The 19,318-nt window shown below is 37.5% G+C and overlaps 2 protein-coding genes across 2 annotated transcripts; one reads left to right on the top strand and one right to left on the bottom strand.

Annotated features, from left to right (window-relative positions):
• Positions 1-1,949: 1,949 nt before the first annotated feature.
• On the bottom strand, positions 1,950-6,143 carry LOC103129874 (E3 ubiquitin-protein ligase TRIM21-like). Its single transcript, XM_007541097.2, has 3 exons — positions 6,063-6,143; positions 3,313-3,626; positions 1,950-3,046 (listed from the first exon to the last, which is right to left on the bottom strand). Exons 2-3 carry the CDS (start codon positions 3,599-3,601, stop codon positions 1,965-1,967), a joined length of 1,371 nt encoding a protein of 456 aa, XP_007541159.1. The 5' UTR covers positions 3,602-3,626; positions 6,063-6,143; the 3' UTR covers positions 1,950-1,964.
• A 2,023-nt stretch (positions 6,144-8,166) lies between these two features.
• LOC103129884 (tetraspanin-8) lies at positions 8,167-19,318 on the top strand (the record flags this gene model as incomplete). The annotated part of the gene is made up of 8 exons (XM_007541107.2): positions 8,167-8,305; positions 16,147-16,209; positions 16,406-16,525; positions 17,736-17,810; positions 17,891-17,986; positions 18,239-18,352; positions 18,463-18,546; positions 19,265-19,318. Coding segments are annotated over exons 1-8 (663 nt in total), but the record flags the coding sequence as incomplete, so codon positions are not given.

Below are 19,318 nucleotides of genomic sequence, written 5' to 3'. Positions count from 1 at the left end.
AGTAAACATGCTTCTGCCTCTCCACAGGTTATTGACTACAATTTAGCTAAGCTTGGCATTGATGATTATTTTTAGCATCAGAACGCTGGTTTCCAACCGACGGGCACACTTTGGCAGGCCCCTGTTAAATTTCTTCAGGAATTTTCTAGTTATTATTTATTTTAATATTATAGACGTTACTATTTCTCCCCTACTGTGTAATCAATTAAACTGTACGTTCAGTTATATAGTTATTCAAAGCCCATTAGAGCTTAAAGTATATTTGTTCATTAAAACATGTCCATGTTAAATTATTTAACATAATTAATCCTCTCATAATTATTACAACTCAAAGAAATTAGTGCCCTTGAAATCTAGCTACATTTGAGAAATGTTTTTTTTATGTACATCTGTGAGCTCTAAATTAATTGGTGAATTGTTTAATTTAGCAATTTGATACTGTCACAGTTGGTGGGAGTTGATACTGTTTACTGAAGTGAATGCTATGTGGTTGTTTGATAACAACACAAGGACATGATTGTACTAAGAAATATTAATGATTTCAAGAATTTGTAATAAAGAGAGAGTTTGGGGAAGAAGACGGCGGTCGTCTTTTTTTCTTTCACTGATGCTGTTCATTGTTACAGGCTCTCCACCAAGATCAATGGGGAAGCCGAGACACATCAGGAGAAAAAAAAATCATTTGTTACAATTGTCCACTATGAGCTGAGACGTGTAACAGATGAATATGAGAATCTGCTTTTTTTTTTTTTTTTTTAAATATAATCTCTCCAACCTTTGCCTGATCTAATCTTATCTTGCATCCATCCTGGGAAGTTTGATAGCCGTCCTTTATTACAATAGACTTTAACACAAAACAGAATGAAAACATTTTAATTTATTACTCCTTTTTTCATATCAATCGCATCAATTCATCACACTTTATACACACTGTGAAAAGAAAAACATTGTCCAGATCCCACCTCCTATTTAATAAGATGCAGAGATTTTCATTGGGATGATCAGGATGGACGGGATTAGAAGTGAACAGATTAGAGAGAGGAAAGAGATGAAATGTTAGAAAAAAGAGATGGATGAGATTCAGAAAACCCTGAGGAAGACGGCAAAATAAATAACAGATACTGCCATCTGGTGACCCAAAGATTGTACTACAATAAACCTGTGACCCTTTATCAAATGTTTCACATACAAATAATGACAATAGTTAAAATAAAATTAGGTTTGTAATTTGCAGGCCTTAATGGTGTTAAGCCACGTCATCTGTGGGACAGATATGTGTTTGACCTAAAAAATAGATATTTTCAGACGCGTAGCAAATATTTGTAAAAATATTGTCGACAGATTTAGATCTAGAATAAGATCTGACCCAGTGATATCCAAAAGGAATAAAAAAACTGGATTTTATTACAACCTGAACATCTTTTCTAGATAATTCATCTGTTTACCTGAAAATAATTTATCTCATCTCCTGGTAATATCCACAAAACAGTCATGACAATTACAGCTCAAATTATTTTAAAAACAGGACAATTATTGTATCAAGTCACTGTCTGTTTATTCCAACTTTGTTTTTTCAGTTTTAAGAGTGTTTGTAATAATGTGGTGTTATTAAATGAAACCAGTAATTATTCTCTCTCCAGATGTTTGAATGGATGCGATGTTTAGCTTCTGTTTTAACTTGTTTTTTGTTAGTGACTGAGATAAATGAGTTCAAACTCCCACATTGACACCTGAAGCTCATCGGACAGGAAACTAAACTAAACGTTGACTTGAGTTTTATCACAGTGCAAAACAAAGTTTCAACAGGAATATTAAACCTTTGGCAGTAAAATATGGAGAAATTATGTGTAAAATGGAAATTTCTTTTATACTGATTGATTATAACTTTAATCACATGCAACTTTATTTTTGTAACATTATGACTTTAAACTCCGTCACAGAATCATAAACACAGTTGAATTGCTTTATTTCCATGGAGTTGGATGGCAGTGACTTTGGCAGATGACCAGAGGTGTGGAGTTCAAGCCGCCCTGATAAACGCCAGGACTGAAGAACGGATAAAGTTTCTCGGTGAAAGAGCAGTCTGAGTATTGGTGGATCAGTTCTGCAGAATCAACGTTGTAGAAAATGATGGAGCCTTCCTTGTAATCCACAAAAACACCGACTTTGTTCAATGGAGGTTTAACATCCAGGCTCAAACCGGCCGCCTTGATCGTACCTCCGCTTCGTAATCCGACGGCCCAATGGCCGCTGCCGGGGCTTGACGAGATCGACCCCTTCCTGTCAATCGACCCGTAGACGACGCCGACGTCCCAGGCTATTTTTCCTCTCACCTCAGCCTCGAAGTAAACTCTCCCAGAGGAGAAACTCTGCATGCCCAAAACGTTGGCCGCAGTGTCAAACCGCTTCGAGTTATTGGGGAGATTCTGCTTCACGCCACCGCAGTGGACCTGCTTCCTGTCTGGAGATAAAACCAGGTTGGGATGCGCCGTGTCCGGATCCAGAGTCACATCAACCGCAAACTGCTGCATTCGGATCAGCTTGGCCTTGCTGAGGAACCTCTTCATCTCTCCATCAAGCATTTCCTTCAGCTTGTCCACGGAGGCCATGACGGTTTTGCCGTAGGACGGCTGATGAACGGAGAACTCTGTGAGGTCGGAGGTTTTCACGTCCTGGAGGAACTGCAGGTTGGCTTCCGTAAGGAGAAGATGATCCAGCTCCGCCTCGCTCTTCGTCAGCTCTGAGATTTCCTCCACAAGCTCTCTGATGAGCCGCTCTGCTTGCTTTTGGAAAGTCTTCTGCTTCTCCTCGACAGCTTTGGTGAGACAGGACAGACTTTCCTCGACCGACTGGATTAAAACTCTGAAAGTCTGCTGACTCTCTGCGGTCTGTTGCTCGGCAGACTTCCTGCTCAGCTCTGCTGAGCGCTGGATCTCACAGATCTTCATCTCTCTCTCTTTTATTTTCAGCCTAATTTTGAACTTCATTTCCCTCATTTTGGACTTCTGTCTTTCACTTTCACATTGGGAAGGAACAGCAGTCAGGCCTGGATTGGAGCACAAACAGTCAGTTTGACCACACAGATATTTCTGAGATTAAATGATGGCTTACAAACTGAAATTGTAACATTAATGTCAGAAATCTGAGAGGAAGGTAAAATTCTCAGATAAAAGTCAGAATTTTTAGATTAAATGATGATATATAAACTTAAATTATGTGATTTAAATCAGAAATCTCAGATTGAAGTCAGAAATCTGAGATTATCAGAATTTTGGGACATTACAACAATAACTGATCAGTTTTCATATTTACCATTTTCAAACTCCCCTCTTTGTACCGGTCTTGTGTTTGACAGACTTTGTGCCAGATCATTCCTGCCGATCTTCTTTAAAAGCTCCACCGATCTCCTCACCGCCTCGGCCTCGCCGTGCTTTTGGACCATCAGGTCCACCGTGTCCGGCCGGTCCGCCTTCTCGAGCCGGTACGCCGGGATGGCTGGGAGGTCATTCCCATCATTCTGAAGCAGCCACTTGAAATGTTTGAATTGGTCACCTGTCAGGTTCTCCAGGGTCTTCCACAGATCCTCTTTAGTGGTCGCCATTGTTGTTCAGTCACCAGCTGAAAACCTGAAAACACAAAAAACACACAAAATACTAAATTACTGAAGCTTGTCTTTGATTTAACTTTTAAAAAACTATCATAATTAAACAAATGTTCACTATAAACAATGAATTTGGTTTGGTTTAATCTGACAGGACCCAAAAACCCATGAATGTGAAACATTTGGATGGATTTGGTATTAGTTTATTCTGACGTTTGGGACTAAAGTCACCTCATCTGCTCCACCTCCAGCTGCAGTGGTTCTTTCTCTCTGCTCTGAGTCAAATCAACCTGTTCCCCTCCTGGCCTGTGGGGGCGCTGCACCAAGAACCACTGAAGGAAACGAAGACACTGAGGGCAACTTCCTTCCTCAGGAAACGTAAACAAAAGTGGAGTGGAGTCTGATCTTAGTGGTTCAAGGATTTCACTTTTGTCTTTGGCTAAAGGCCATGAGCCATTTCTCCCTTTTGCACTAGGCTAGCACTTTTGTTTTGGTTGTATTTACCCAGAATGCCCTGCACTGTGGACCACTTCCTGATTTTTTTAGTGGACTCCTGTGCCCCAAGGGAGGATTCCCACCAACCCTTTTCAGTCCATTTGCCTAGAAGGTCTGGTTCATTTTTAGGTGTGTTGAAGTGAACTCTGGTTTACTTTGAACCAGAGTTTGAATGATTCTGTTTTGAAGCGGGCCAAGTGGGCCGGAGACCGCTCCAGAAGCAGGAAGAGGACCACAGCGCAGGGCATTCTGGGTAAATACAACCGAAACAAACATGCTAGCCTAGCACTAGCAAGAGAAATGTATTTTAACTAAAGACAAAAGAGAAATCCTACAACTGCTAAAATCTGACGCTAATCCATTTTGTTTCTACTTTGTGAAGAAGGAAGTTGTTCTCAGTGTCTTCAGAGGTCTTTGTGTTGTTTCCATCAGTGGTTCTTGCTGCAGCGCCTCCAGAGGCCAGGAGGGGAACAGGTTTTTCAAAGGGTTTGGTTTGTTTGACCGCAGCAGCTGAAAATAAAACTGGTCCCAAAACAAACTGAATCTACCAGATTCTCAGGTAGGAAAACGGTTGAAGACTGTTTTTTATTCACGAACGATTCACTTTTTCATTTCTGAGGCTTAAGTAATTCAGTATCTCCAGTTTGTTTTATTCCATGCACTTTGTCACATCCTGATGCTGTGATAAAGCAATAAGGTGCTTTATCTCAGCATCATATTACTAATTTTATGACAGCTGTGTCATAAGATTAGAATTTTATAGTTTTTATTATTTTAATTATGACTTAATGTGCTGCACTGTAAACTCCTGCTCTTGTTTGCTATGTTTCTTTCTTTGGCTGCAGGTACCACAACATATTTCACTTTACTGTGTATAACTCTGCAATCTAATCTAATCTAAACATTTACTGGGTAAGTGAACTGATCTCTGGATCTCAAGCTGCAGAAAAACTACAAAAACTCTCATGATTTATTATTACAGAGGTTTTTCATTGAAGTCAAACTGCTGGACGGGTCAATAAACCGAGGAAGCAGAGCGAAAACGAAACCGAACCTTTGGACGGGACCTGAGCGACATTCTGTCTGATTTATCCCATCAGGACGGTTTTTATCTGCACTGGAAGCAGAACTTATCATATCTGGACCAGAAATTATTGCAGAAATGATACTGTTGTAATTTTGAGACTATTTTTCACCAAGTAAAATATTAATGCAAGTGCACCAACTAAAAGATCAATAAACTTTCATTTTTAAAGAATATTCAAAACTGGAACTGGAAGACATTTCAAATATCCAAAATGAGTAAAAATAAAATGATAAATAAAATCAACAAAACAAAATTGCCCTTTTTTTTCAGAAAAATTTGGACTTTTCTAAAAAAAATAAAAGTGGAAACGACCTACTGTGTATTTGTAACATTTTCTTTTTAATAAGAGAGGCCATTACTTTCTCCTATTGGATAGGATTGTTTTTCATACGTTAGAAGATAAAATAATCATTATGAAACTGCCTTTTGTATTTATTCGGGTTGTCTTTGTTTAAAATGAAATGTGTATGAAGCATTTACCTGACAAAGAAGCAAAAGTAGAAAATAAATATGCAAACAAAGCGCTCTATTTTACTAAAAGCCTCTGTTACATTTTATATTTATGTCAACTCTGAAACGGATTTAAAAAAAAAAAGTAATTTAGCAGTTTATTGTGTTAAAATTTTCACATTTCTGTTCATCCAAACCTGAATTTTTTTAATGACATTAAGTGGAAAATACGGGAAAATACGTTTCCCTTCTCATTTCTACGGCACATTTACGCGGTTTTTTTTCTTTGTGTTTTTTACAGTGGGGATTAGAGAACAAACAGCGACTGTGGTTCACCAGAAAGCAGAAGTTTGGCTAAAGCTCATCTGCAGGAATTAAGGGATTATTCCTGCAATCCAATAAAGCAGAAGAATATAAATGTTTACTTACTAAAACGGGAGTTCAGACTCGGTTCGTCTCTCGTACGCTTCCTCTTTTTCTGGCTGCTTTATGAATGACCTATAAAAGGGAGGGACATAAAAACCGGCTGGCTGTAATTCTATAAAGCTGCCACTAGATGGCGATGAAGTCTCATTTCTACAGTAACATCTACTTAAATGAGTAACTGTGGAAAAAATGTACTTTTAGGAGTATTTTTACTATGTTGTACTTTTTACTTTTATTTGAGTAAAAGGTTTGACTCCACAGTGGCTCTTAATAACTTTGTATGTAAATTTTATATGTTAAAAATAAGAAATATGTTCAAAATTGATAAATTTAATTAATATGTTCAGAATGGGGAATTGTTCAAAATAAGGAATCAGATTAGTATCTTGGAATTTGTTCAAATACGATTGTTAGAATCAGTTCAGAATCTAGAAGTGGATTAAACTCAGGAATCTGTTCAACATAAGCATACTTTGAACAGATCAATTTGGAATTGTTCAAACATAAATTCTTGGAATCAGTTAATCTATAATTTAGAACTATATCAGACAGGAATCACAGTAAAGAATCTGTTCAAAGTAGGGAAACTGTTAAGACTCTGGGAATCTGTTCAAAATATTAAGTTTGAAATCAGTTCAGAATCTATAATGAGGTTCGACGCAGGAATCTTTCAAAGTCACGAATTTCTTAAAAAAAATGTTTTAAGTGTCTGGGAATACGTTCCAATGAAGTTAAGTAATTGTTTTTATAAAATCTATAATCTCCTGAGAGCCATAATCTGCTCAGATTATGGGAATCTGTTCATCTTTGGAAATCAGTTTCAAAACGGCCTCATAACTCTTCACAGATTGATCGTTTCCTCTCTAATGTCATTGCTGATATTTTCTCCAGATATTTTCTCTCTGCTTTTATTCTGGAGGTTGTAATCTGACAGGAAGATAAACTAATTCCTACATGAAAACAACTTAATCAGAACCGCAACAAAAGTTTAATTACAAAAACTGTACATAATTACAGAAGAGGAAGGAAAACTCTTAACTCTCGTGCAGGTATTGTTTTCTTGCTTCAAATGATATGCAGATGTGCTGGGACTGCCAAAGCATTTTTCCCTCCACGCCTTCCTCTGCCGCCGCTGCATTCTCTGATCCTTCCTCACACATTTCGGAGCAATGTTTCATCTGTTCACCGCCGGCTCGGCCAGATCTCATGACTCTAAACGCATCACAGAGCAGAAACTTCCTGAACATCAGCGTCACAGATGAACTGAGAAATAACTTCGTTCATACCGACCCGGCCGGTCGCACCACTTAACAAACTGGGAGGCTTTTCTGTGACGGCGTCTTTAAAGCCTTTTTCTGAGGTTTCTGCTTTTTATTTTCATCATTTTCACAGATTATAATATCAGTTTTTTTGTTTTGTCTAGCTTCTAGTGAAAATATTGGAGTAGCTTAAAATGAGGCAAAACTAACTTATAAGTAACTTTTCAGGAAGACAGGAAATTGATTTAAGTAAATAATTCCTTAAAATTGATGAAAAAATTCTAGTTTTTACAACATGGGATAAATGTCTTGTTATAAGTGAAATAATCTGCTAGTGGAACTAGAATGTTTTATTATAAAAGATTCTGGAATCAGTTCAGAAAGCAGAACTAGATTAGACTCAGCAATTGGTTCAAAATAAAGAAAATGTTGTAATTAAGGAATTATTTGAGTCTGGAATTAGTTTAGTCTCTGGAATCTGTTCAGAAATAAAGAATCTATTCAAAACATAAACTTTGAAATTAGTTTTGTTTACATAAATCCAGCTCCTATTTCTTGTTGAAAAGTTACTTATGAGTTAATTTAATCTCATTTCTAGTGTATTAAGATATTTGACCTAGAAACTAAACTTAAATTGTGTTTTCTGTTTTTGTAGTGCGTATTTGGGTATGTGAATTTAGACGCCACATCAGAGCATTCATGTTGCTCTATCACTGAAAAATCCATTAAAACTGATTTTGTTTTAAATGTGACATGGCCAGTTTTTTTGTGAAACGTTGGTGTTTTCTGCATCTTTAAGCTGTGAGCAGGAGGAGCCTGCAGGGGGAGGAGCGGCAGGCGGACGTAGAAAAGCAGCTGGAGGAAGAACATCCAGGTGAAACCGGCTCTGATTGCTGCTGCTGCTGCTGTGAGGAGCCCCAGAGAGAAACCATGGCGGTTAATAAGTGTGTCAAGTATCTGCTCTTCTTCTTCAACCTGCTGTTCTGGGTGAGTCTCACAAAAAATCATCTTTTAGTTTAAATTCAGTTTTTTTTTTTTTTTAAGTTTTCCTTAAGGTGGGTTTTTGGTCTTTCGCATCTCAAATGAAGCTTTTTAAACCTGTTTTCTGTTCTCACCCTGATCACTTCATGTTTTTTTTGGATATATATTTTTTATAGAACAGGTCATTTATTTACTTTTGGCCTCGCCCTCAAACAAAACCAGCTCAGTTTCAGGGTGTGGCCAGGTTCTCTCAGAAACTCTGGAGTCCATTTAGAGCAGTTCCTGTTTCTGCAGAACCAATTCGTCTCTCATTCAGCTGCATTTCCCTCCATTTTAACACTAATGGACCAGGCAGGCGGTTGCTCAACATAGTCTTATGGTACTTAGCCACTTCCTGGACAGTTTTATTTATTATTCCACCACTGAAAGATTTACTTTTTTCTTTTAAATGCTTGTTTTCTCCCAACAGATGCATAAAAACTGTCTGCAGGTTTTGTTTTTATCAGCAAAATGACTCATAATTGCTACTTATGCACTTTGTATTGCTGAAAATGTGCTATATAAATAAAATTACCTTTACTTAAGGACGGCTATACCAACCTAGATGCTGAAAGTGCCTCTCTACACTGCAAAACCACAATCCTAACACAGATCTTTGGTCCAGCAAACATGTTGGTATAAGTGAAAAGAAACAGACTAACTTACAAGTAGCATTTCAACAACACAGGAGTTTGTTTTTAAGTCAAAATGTCTTGTTTATTTGAAAGAAGCTCCTGTTTCTTGCTGAAAAGTTATTTTTAAGTTACTTTTATCTTATTTTGAGTGTGCTGAGATATTCACATGAAAACAAAACCAACATTTGCAGTGCAGATGGGGGTGTGTGGATTTCCTTCTGAATTTATGCTCTAAATTTTACATTTCTTGAAAATAAAATGATAAAAATAAAATAATCTGTTCAAAAAGGGCTTGACTTTTTTTAAAAGGTGGATTTTTAAGCTGTTTATTTTGTGTTTTTGGTTAAAACTGAAGAGTTTTGCTCTAAACGGGGCCTGCTGGTTTAGTTTTGGCGCTCCGGGGGGTAATGGTGAATTATGACAGGTTCTGAACCTGTTAACTGGTTGAACTGGTTCTGCAGCAGCTCACTGCATGCTGTCGCCATCCAGCAGTTTTTCTGGTGAAGTTCATGTCCTGGCAGACGTGACTGGCTGCTTCCAGGGGACAAAACATGTTGACCTCTCCAGAAATGTTTTAAAACTTGTTCTAAGACTTTACTGGTCACTTTGCTCCAGTTTGAGACGAAATTAAAGTCGCATTTATTCAGATGAAGAACTTGCTACTACATGTATTTGGAACTAAACTTTAGGCACAAAAAGCAACATTTTTATCAATAAAACTAAAGCATGAATCCAGTTTGAGTTGCTCTGACCTTTGACCTGAGGCGTTATCAGTCCTTGCAAGAAGTTTTGCTTGCAACTATTGATGCAAATTCACTCTGGTATGCAAATGTTGCACTTGCAAATTTTACCAGTCAATAAAACCTTTGTGGACGTCGGTCACCCACTTTTTTTTTTTTTTTTTTTTCTTCAATCTCCTCCTAATTTAACTTTTAACTTCCTGTTTCAAGATGTTGCTGTTAAAGTTGAACCTAAAATATTTTTAGATGTTTTGCTTCTTCTGTTCCTACTGTCATTTTAACTTGAATAACCGACATGGAGTTCTTCTTTAAAGATGCTTATAACACGATTTTATTTTGAACATTTTTAACCAGTGAAAAGAGACAAGAACTACCGTATTTTCTGCACTATAAGGCGCACCTAAAAACCTTCAATTTCCTCAAAAGCTGACAGTGCGCCTTATAATTCGGTGAGCCTTATATATGGACCAATATTGAGCCACAACAGGTCTAGCAACTACGGTAAGCAGCCGCCGACTTCATTTGGCCCGTAGAAGAAGAAGCGCGCGGTGCATGCTGGGATAGTTGTCAGAACGCTGGTTTGTTAATAAAGTTTGACTGACCTATCTACCTACCGACCGTCTAGAATCAGGTCGTCTGCAGGACATTTAGCACCACGTTCTCCACCAACATGCTGTGTGTGAATGGAGAAGGGTGACCATCGTCCGGCCCGGCCCAGTCCGGAAGGCTCTCCTCGCTGACTGGAGTCGCACTGTTTTATTGACATTCACTTTAGTGCAGCTCCATCTAGTGGATGCATAATGTAACTCCAGCCTCTACTGTAGCGTCTATTCTATGTGCCTTATAATGCGGTGCGCCTTATAGTGTGGAAAATACGGTAATAAAAAATACATAAAAATGCAAAATAACATGGTGGATTAAATGCTATATTTGCTAAAATATCTCTAGGGAGAAAATCATGAAAATAAATAAATTTTACACTTTAAATGTTATGTGCAGATATTTAACTTTTGTCAGTCCAGCTTTTATCTCTGGTTATTTCCGTCTTTCCTCCTGAAACGCCTCCAGATCGATGCTAACAGGATCTGGAGCCACTCTGCCATGTTGGACGTCATGTTTTCACAGACTGATGGAAACGTTGAGGCGGCTCCTTTATTTACTCTGAAACCAGTTTGATTTAATCTGCGTCTGTTTTTCACCTCTGAACTGAGCAGAAATCCCAGCTCTGTTCTGATCCAGTTTTTCCATCCTGAATGTAAAACATTTGGAATCAGATGGCAGATAAAACTGCAGCCAAACTGAATGAAATCGTGACGTTTTTTCCTGCGTTGACGTTTCAGAGCAGAAAAGCAGAAATGATTATGATCTGCAGTGAGGAGGAGGAGAAACAAACAAAACCTCTTCATCACAAACAGCTGAGTGTTTCTGAAAACTCTGCAGGGATCGACGTCGGCAACGTTTCCACTGCAGCTTCATGTTTCCTTCAACCAACATGAGACTTTATTTTTACACATAATTCAATCTTGGAAGAGATATAAAAAATACAGCAGCTATCCAGCTGGGTCGACTTGTGATGACTTGAATGTTTATGTTTTAAACATTTAATATCTGCAAATTTAATCCTGACGAATAGAAAACTCCTTCATTTCCCAGAAAATCATTAAGATTTAAATCTAAAAGTTTACCAGAATATCAACCATTTTAAAGTGAAAATCCACTTTAATTTATTAAAAATTACTTCAAATATGAATGATTTTAAAAAAAATATAAGGGGAAAAATCTAGATTAAACATGCAACATGGCTAGTCTTTCTAATTTATCAGGACTGAAATAATTTGAAGGTTTTTTTCCTCCAAAGGAAACATGACTCTCTATAACTTGAGTAAAATCAGATTTTTAATGTAATAAAAAAATGTGGTTTTGTAGAAGTAAAGAGCTTCTAAGAAATATTAAAAATACAAAATGACACGGTGGATTAAATGCTGTAATTTTTAAGCATAAAGACTAAAATACTAAATTAACTAAGTTCTTATGTACGAACAATTAAAATACTGCTTCCACTGGCACTTTTGTCCATTTATTCCAAGATATTTCTTGGGGAAAAAAATCATTTTGTTGTATGTATTGGCACACTAAATGTATTTTTAAAAAAAGATATTTACTCAGAAATCTGGAGAATACTTTTTTGCATCGTTTCCTGATTTAATTTAAACCTTCATTTTCTTCCGTTTTGGTGGATTTCATGAGAATTTAGTCTGGTCCTTATATTTTATCATTTTCTTGTTTAATTTGTGTCAAAACTCTGCAGAAAACTCATTGACAGAAAACTGAAAACAAATTTCTCCCAGCAGTTTTCGGGTTTGACTTGTTGTTTTCTGAAACTAATCTGGATCCAGACGCGGAGGGCAGATTATGAGAACATGACTGAACACGTTGATCTGTTGTGAATGACTGACAATAGCCTGTGAGTCACTGCGGAGGGACGAAGACGCCCACGCAGCGAAACGCCCTGCGTTAAGAATGAACGCTTCTGTTTGAGACCAGATTAACGGATGAAAAGAAACGGATCAGTTTTTCAGAATGTTTTCCTGTAGATTTAATCTCAGTCTTTTCATATAAAAGTAGAATTCATGTTTTACAAGATTTCTAGATTATAATATGGATTAATTTTAACTGATTATCTCAGTTTAACATGTGATTTCTGAGATTAAGACGTGATCTAATGCTAATGTCATGACAGGACCACCAGCATATTGTAATCCAGATTATCTAAATTTATAATTTTAATCATAAACAATTGAGAGAATCCTTGTTGACTGGATTCTGGGTCTTAACTTGCTGTTTTTATGTTGCTGATCTGAGATTTAAATCTCACTTTAATTATATCCATTAAATTGTTTTTATGTCCCAGATGTAATCCAAGTAATTCTCGTCTCTAGATGTTGAATTATGTTCTTAGTGGTGAACTAATAATCCATTCAGATTATGCCCTAAATGTACTTAATCCAGATTTATTCCCAACAGTCCTGAAGCTTCATATCATAGTAAATATTTTTGGTTTCTTTACGGATTAAGTTCTACTTTTACACACCTAATCTGGATTAATTGTAACATTCCTTTATTCTAGTGGAACATTCATGTTTCTGTAGTTGTAAAAAAGCCTGAAGTTTAATTGTCTTTGGAAACATTTTTGTTTTTCCTCAGCGGGCGTGTTTGCTTTTTGATTCGGTGAGGTTGCTATGTCAATCTTCAGGTTTGGTTGTTGTTTCTGTGTTTGCGTCACAGTAATCCGGTCGAGTTATCTAGAAAGAGCTCTGGGATGACTCCGCAGTCACGGCTTTGTTTCAGAGTAAACACCTGCTGCTTTGCTTCTGGGTTTCTGTCCAGTAAAAAATAGTTTCAGCTGAAACTAAACATCATTTTACAGTTTTTGGTGTTTGCTGACGAACTGGGATTCTGATGTTTCCACACAAACGGGGCGACGGTGTTTTTTTCCCCTCAGGTGTCGACCAGCAGATCGTTCTGTTAGTAGATAAACCGGCTTCAGTTTTGACTCCCTGCAGGGGTTTTTTTTTTCCCCAACTAAAACTCAGCATTTAATTTTTCCCACCTCAAAAAATAAATACTTGGGCAAATTCAGATGAATGTGTTTAATTGTACTTTAATGTATATTTTTTCATCCATTAACTGGACTACAATGCAGGATTAATGACTGATCTGCAGCTGATGGAAAATCCTCCTTGGATGACATTTCACCTCCAGAACCGGTTTGCTGAATTGGCCTTTATATCTGCAGGTGTTTCCTGCTGCCAGGCAGAAAAAGATACTTAAATTGATCTGATAAAGGTGCTTCTTTATCTTAAACAAAGAAGTGCTGTTTTTGTTTTTAAATGAAGTTAAAGAAACACCCTGCTGCTTTATCTAAAGTTGTATTCAGTAGAAGGTTTTCTAATGAAAATGGATTTGAGATCTACATTGATGGTCTGAAAAAGAGCAGAAACTGAACAAAAATAGTATTTAAAACTAAAAATGTATTTGTATTGTGTACATCAAACTTAAAGGACTGAAAGTACTTCAATTGATTTAAAAAATGCAGTGATTTACTCCATATTGTTTTTTATTCTGTAAGGTACAACACAGTGTCATCTGCATAACACGTGTTTCAGATAAATACGAAGGTTTTTGTGGGATTTAAGTCATCAAAATATTAGATTTTTTTTATATGTAACATTGGAAATGTTTATTTTTAATAAAACCCTTCTCACTTTTAATTCTGACTAGAACAAAGTTTTAAGTACAGCTCATTACTTTTAGTACTTTAAAAGTGGAACTGAACTCTACTGCAAAACGCAATGATAATTGATTATATTTTTAGCTTTATTTGGCCAGCAGTTTATGGTGGTTGTACTGGATTTACTGGTTAATTGTACGCAGCAGAGTGTGGGAATCCTTGATGTTTATCCAGTGAAAAGGTTTGGGTGGGGCGCTGCTGTTTGTAAAGCTAACAATGGATCATGTCTTCCTGTTTCTCTATTCAGAGCTTTAAAAAGTGATTTATCAATTAACAATAACCTCACCCTTTTAAAAATACTTTCAAGGATTTATTATGATGTGGAACAGAAAATCAAGAATTATTACAAAGGTATAAGAATTTCATTTTTGTCTTTTTTTTAATTAGCATTTTAAGACCAGCTGACAGCAGCAACTGTAGCAATTTAAATTTGGTTTTCCTGTTTGTCCAGCCGCCTCACCAGGCATCTTCATCAGAGTTGCTGCCTGGTTTGTTTTTCCCCACTACTCTTCAGATTAAATATTTATGGTGTAAAATCACTCCAGCACCGTGTTTACGGTGGTTTGTGTGAGCGCTGAATAATGCATGATGGAGTCACACCCACTGAGCAGCTGGACAGCAACGAAACGCTCCGTCACCTCAGAGGATTGGATTTCAAAAGGGTCGAGTTTCACTCAGTATCCGACCCAACAAATAACCTGTTGACTCAATTTCTTTTCTTTTTTTTGTGGTTAAATGATACAAATTCCAACATGGCTGCCTCCCAAATGCAACCATGCTAGTGCAGGAAAATCAATCCAATGTTTCACACACACTGATCTGTACAACCTGAAACTGATTGGAATATAATGTGAAATGCATTAGCTTGTGTTGCTAACAGTGGTCAGCATAATAGTAGGTACAGGAAGTTCTTAAAGATGTTTTACCTAATTGGCATCCCTGATGTATGGAAGCATTTAACTGCCAGTTTGAGTAGATCTCTTGGTTTTAATGAGAAATCTCATTATTAGTTTTGCATCTCGTTTTCCAGCTAAACGTTGGTAGTTAGTTGATGTTTGGGTTGGTAACTGATCTGTTGCAAAATATCTGGTGTACCTCCTATTGACCCTTTGCAACTAGTCACTTAATGATTCGAGGCGCCGTGATGGACTTCGAAAGTGAACAGAGCAACTGACAATTTCCAAAGTTGTTTTTGCCAGTTTATTCATGGCTTCTATTTGTTCCAGTCTAGCCAACTAATTGGTGTTTGAACGTAGCTCACCTGGTTGGGGCTCATAGTCGGCGGTTTATATAAAAGTTGAAAATAGCTAGCTTAGAAACCGACTCATGCCTCCTCCCTCCTGGGGTGTTGATCAAATTACCGACTTTCCCTGAATTCACACCACATGATTTATGTCACAGGCATAAAAGGCGTTTCCCCTTACACCGGACCAGCATTAACAACCAGATGCTAACCAGTTTTTTCCATACATGCTGAGCTACATGACGGTGCGGCATTGTCTCCATGGTTACCAATAGTTAGACGATTACCTTCTCCTTAATGTAATATTTAATATCTTTGTAATTACACTTACTTATAAAATATATCAACGTTATTCTTCTTACCTTGTAAAAAGTGTTCGCTGTAAATCCGTGATTACACCAAGAGCTGCCAGTCATTATGATTGACGGCTGCTATCCGTCGCCACGGTAACTTTCCTCGTTAAAATTATAAAATAAAATGACAAGTTTGATTTGCATCCTTGTCTGTTTTTGTCGCCGACCGCGCCGCATCCTGTGACCATTTTAAAGTGAAATCCCCTAAATATAAGCGATATTAGGTTACAGAAGTCTGTTTTTAGACTAGCTTTGAAGGAGCGCATCGGTTGTTTTGATGTCCATCATGGTGGAGTGGGCGGAGTTCTGAATGTGACGTCGCAAAGGGTCAATTAAGCTCTTGCAGTGGTGTTTACATCACGTTTAGGAACCAGTTGGATGACACTAGTTTCTCTGTCCACCATTATTGTCCCAGTTGGAGTAAAACGGTTTGTTCTAGTTTAATGTAAACTGATTTGGTTCTCCAGAAAGTTTCCTCGCTCTGAACAACCTGCAGAAAACAAACTATGATGAATCTTTTTTTCCCCCTCTCTCGTTCTTCTTCAGGTCTGTGGTTGCGTCATCCTTGGAGTTGGAATTTACCTGAAAGTCACCAAAGGTGGAAACCAGGTGAGACTCCATTTATATTGAGAATCAATGCATCATCTTTATCTCTGCATGCTGGGGGAAATGAACATTTCAAGTCATTTTCTTTCAACTGAAAGTCCTTCTATTTTTTTTTTAATTTGTTTAAATGACTTGACCAGTTCTGAAACTGCTGGATCCCATCTCAATGTTTGATTGATTCCCACCTCCTCTTTTCCAGATTACAGATCAATATCTTCCTAGTTTTGACCTCATGATCGCCATTGGGGTGATCATCATGGTGATCGGCTTCCTGGGCTGCTGCGGCGCCTACAAAGAGAGCCGCTGCATGCTGCTGGTGGTAAGAATCACTCAACATGAACTTCAAGGTCATTTTCATGCAACAGGTTGATTTACAGGAAACTGCAGGTTAATAAATGATCTGAGGTATTTTTGGACTCCCTCATTAGATCCTGTCAAAACATCACCAGATCAGCAAATTTCTAGTGAACAGCAACACACTGAACTTATTTTTGGATGAAATTGGGGGAGTTATAGTCAATTAAATAAACTGACTTGCAAGAAAAATAAAAGTAGGTCTAGGCGGACCAAGAATGCTAAATTAGGTTAAATCTGATGCATGAAAACAGTCGACCTTCAAACCTCATTGGACGATTTGCATATTTTGACGTAACTGGGGTGAAAACATTTTTAGACAAGGACTCGTTATAAAAACAGTCACCAGTTATGAAACCATCAATAAACATTACATTTTGCCAAAAGCCATCAAGCAAACATCAAATGTTAAATGTTCCAGTTACTGGTGATAAAAAGCAACTCTAATCAGGTGGGTTTTTAGCTTCAACTTAAAGGAACTTGGTGTTTCAGCAGTTCTGCAGTTTTCTGGATGATGTTCCAGATTTGTGGCACATAGAAGCTGAAACACTGGAAACTTTCCTCAGGTGATAGAAGGCTGATTTTGTAACTGTCTTTTTGTGACTCTGAATGTTCAGACTTCAGCCTGATCCTTAGTTTCCAGCTGTAATAACTGAAGCTGTGTGACTCTAGATCTATAGCTCTAGATCATTCCTCTTTTGGTCCAATCATGACTCCAGTTTTGTTTCTGTTCAGAAAGTTATTGATTTGTTGTTGATAATTTGTTCTCTGCTTGTTTGGGTTCAGACTCACCTTGTTATAACCTGAGCTAGTGGGAGTGTAGATATTAAATGGGAGGCGTCCAGGATCGAACCTTGAACCCCACATGTGGCTTGATGAGTATTTGCCTAAAGAAAAGGGATTTTATGCCGATAGGTTTGACTGGAGGGTAAATTAGGACTGGTTAATTATTCCCTCCAACAGCGCCACCTGTTGGACACACAAACAAAACTACCTGCTGTTTGCACGTTAAAATGTGTAATTACTACAGTTTTAATTTCATTATGAACGCTGTGCATAAGATGATGTGTGAATTAAAGTGCTGGGACTGTTGAGCCAGTAAGAAATATACCAATAAAGACATTTTGGATTCTGATGAAGAAATTAACTGCATTCATTTTGTTCCATCTCTGCAGTTCTTCGTCTTCCTGCTCCTCATCTTCATCCTGCTGCTGGCAGCTGGCATCTTGGCAGCCATCGGGGAGGGCAAAGTAAGATGGATCCTCCCCTAGTACTGTTATTTCTGCTTAAGCGTCAACAACCTGGAGGACTGAACCTTGTTTCTGTGTAGGTGAACGACTGGATTAAGAAGAAACTGGAGGAATTAACCCCAATTTCAAACCAGAAACCAGAAGTGATTGCTGACATAGAGAAACTGCAGCGTGAGGTATTTATGCAACAAACTTTATAAATTTGATGTCTAAAAGACCAAAGTTTCATCTCACTTGTACTTCACTTTAATGCTCACGGCTTACCTCTTTAATTTTCTTTTAGTCCCTTCACCAGCTGACTAAAGATGTTTTTCTTTTATGTTTGGCTCTTTCTCACTTTGACTCGCCTGTGTTTATTAGCTGCTTCCATGTGGCGTTGGAGGCTTCACTATTAAGTTAAATGAGTAAAAATAATTTTTTGTTTGCAGCTCATGTGTTGTGGACTCATGAAGGGACCGTCAGACTGGACAAAAATCCCAGATTCCTGCAGGTGCAACTCCACTGCTCCAGCTAATGTGTGCGACAATGGAATCTACAAGGATGTAAGACGACAGGATGTGAAGAAATGATGCACTAATCTTTTAAAATAGTTTAATTGTAAGAGCTTTCTCAGCTTGTGTTGTGACGAATGCGCCATGTTCTCGCCCCGCAGCCCTGCTACGAAAAAATCATCAGCTACATGAAGGACAATATGGAGGTGTCGTTGGGAATAGCTTTCGCATTTGCTGCCATTCTGGTAAAAATGCACACACTGAGCTCTAAAGATGTCTAACACTTAATCTCACTAAAACCATAAATATCTAACAGCAGATGGCACAATTACTCACAGCACCTGCTGGTAATACTTGGTACTGCACCACTTGGTCAACTGGACAGAATCAGATGGTCTCTTCTCTTCGACTTGGCCCACTTTTTATTTTTTACAGGATTTAGATCTGGACATGGGAAGAGGTTTTTTTTTTTTAATAGAAGAGGATTAGGGCCAATGGTTTAAAAAAATATATTTTTTGCTGTCAGAATACAGAATATGAACTTTTTTTTTTTCACAAAATTTTTATTTTTTCCCCTTAGAATTCTGAGATTTTCTTTGATTTGACCTCAAAATTCTGAGATTAGTCAGATTATTATGTTTGTCAGTGGCCCTAATTCTATTGCATTGATAATTTCCTGGAGTGAAAATAACTTTTTATATATATATTTTTTGCTGATAAACTGTTTAAAATGGGTTATTTAAGGTTCTATATTTATGTTTCAATGTAAATTTTGACATTTTCATGCGTTTTGTCTAGTTTATTATGTTCCCTAAAACCGGATTGATTCCAAACTATCTAGCACCTCACACATCTAGTTTTAATATTTTTTATGCTTCTGGTTGCCTACAGACCTGAAAGAGCTTTTGGCTCGTCTAGTTCAGTATTTTTATGCTTGTTAAATTGGTATATTTTTCTCTGCAGCTCTTCGGCATGGTCTTCTCCATGATGCTCTACTGTCAGATTGGGAGGAAAAAC

Source organism: Poecilia formosa, unplaced genomic scaffold (genome assembly GCF_000485575.1).
Source record: "Poecilia formosa unplaced genomic scaffold, Poecilia_formosa-5.1.2 Scaffold588, whole genome shotgun sequence".
Taxonomy (NCBI): Eukaryota; Metazoa; Chordata; class Actinopteri; order Cyprinodontiformes; family Poeciliidae; genus Poecilia; species Poecilia formosa.
Note: the sequence above shows the minus strand (reverse complement) of the source record. Positions and strands in the feature narration are given on the sequence as shown.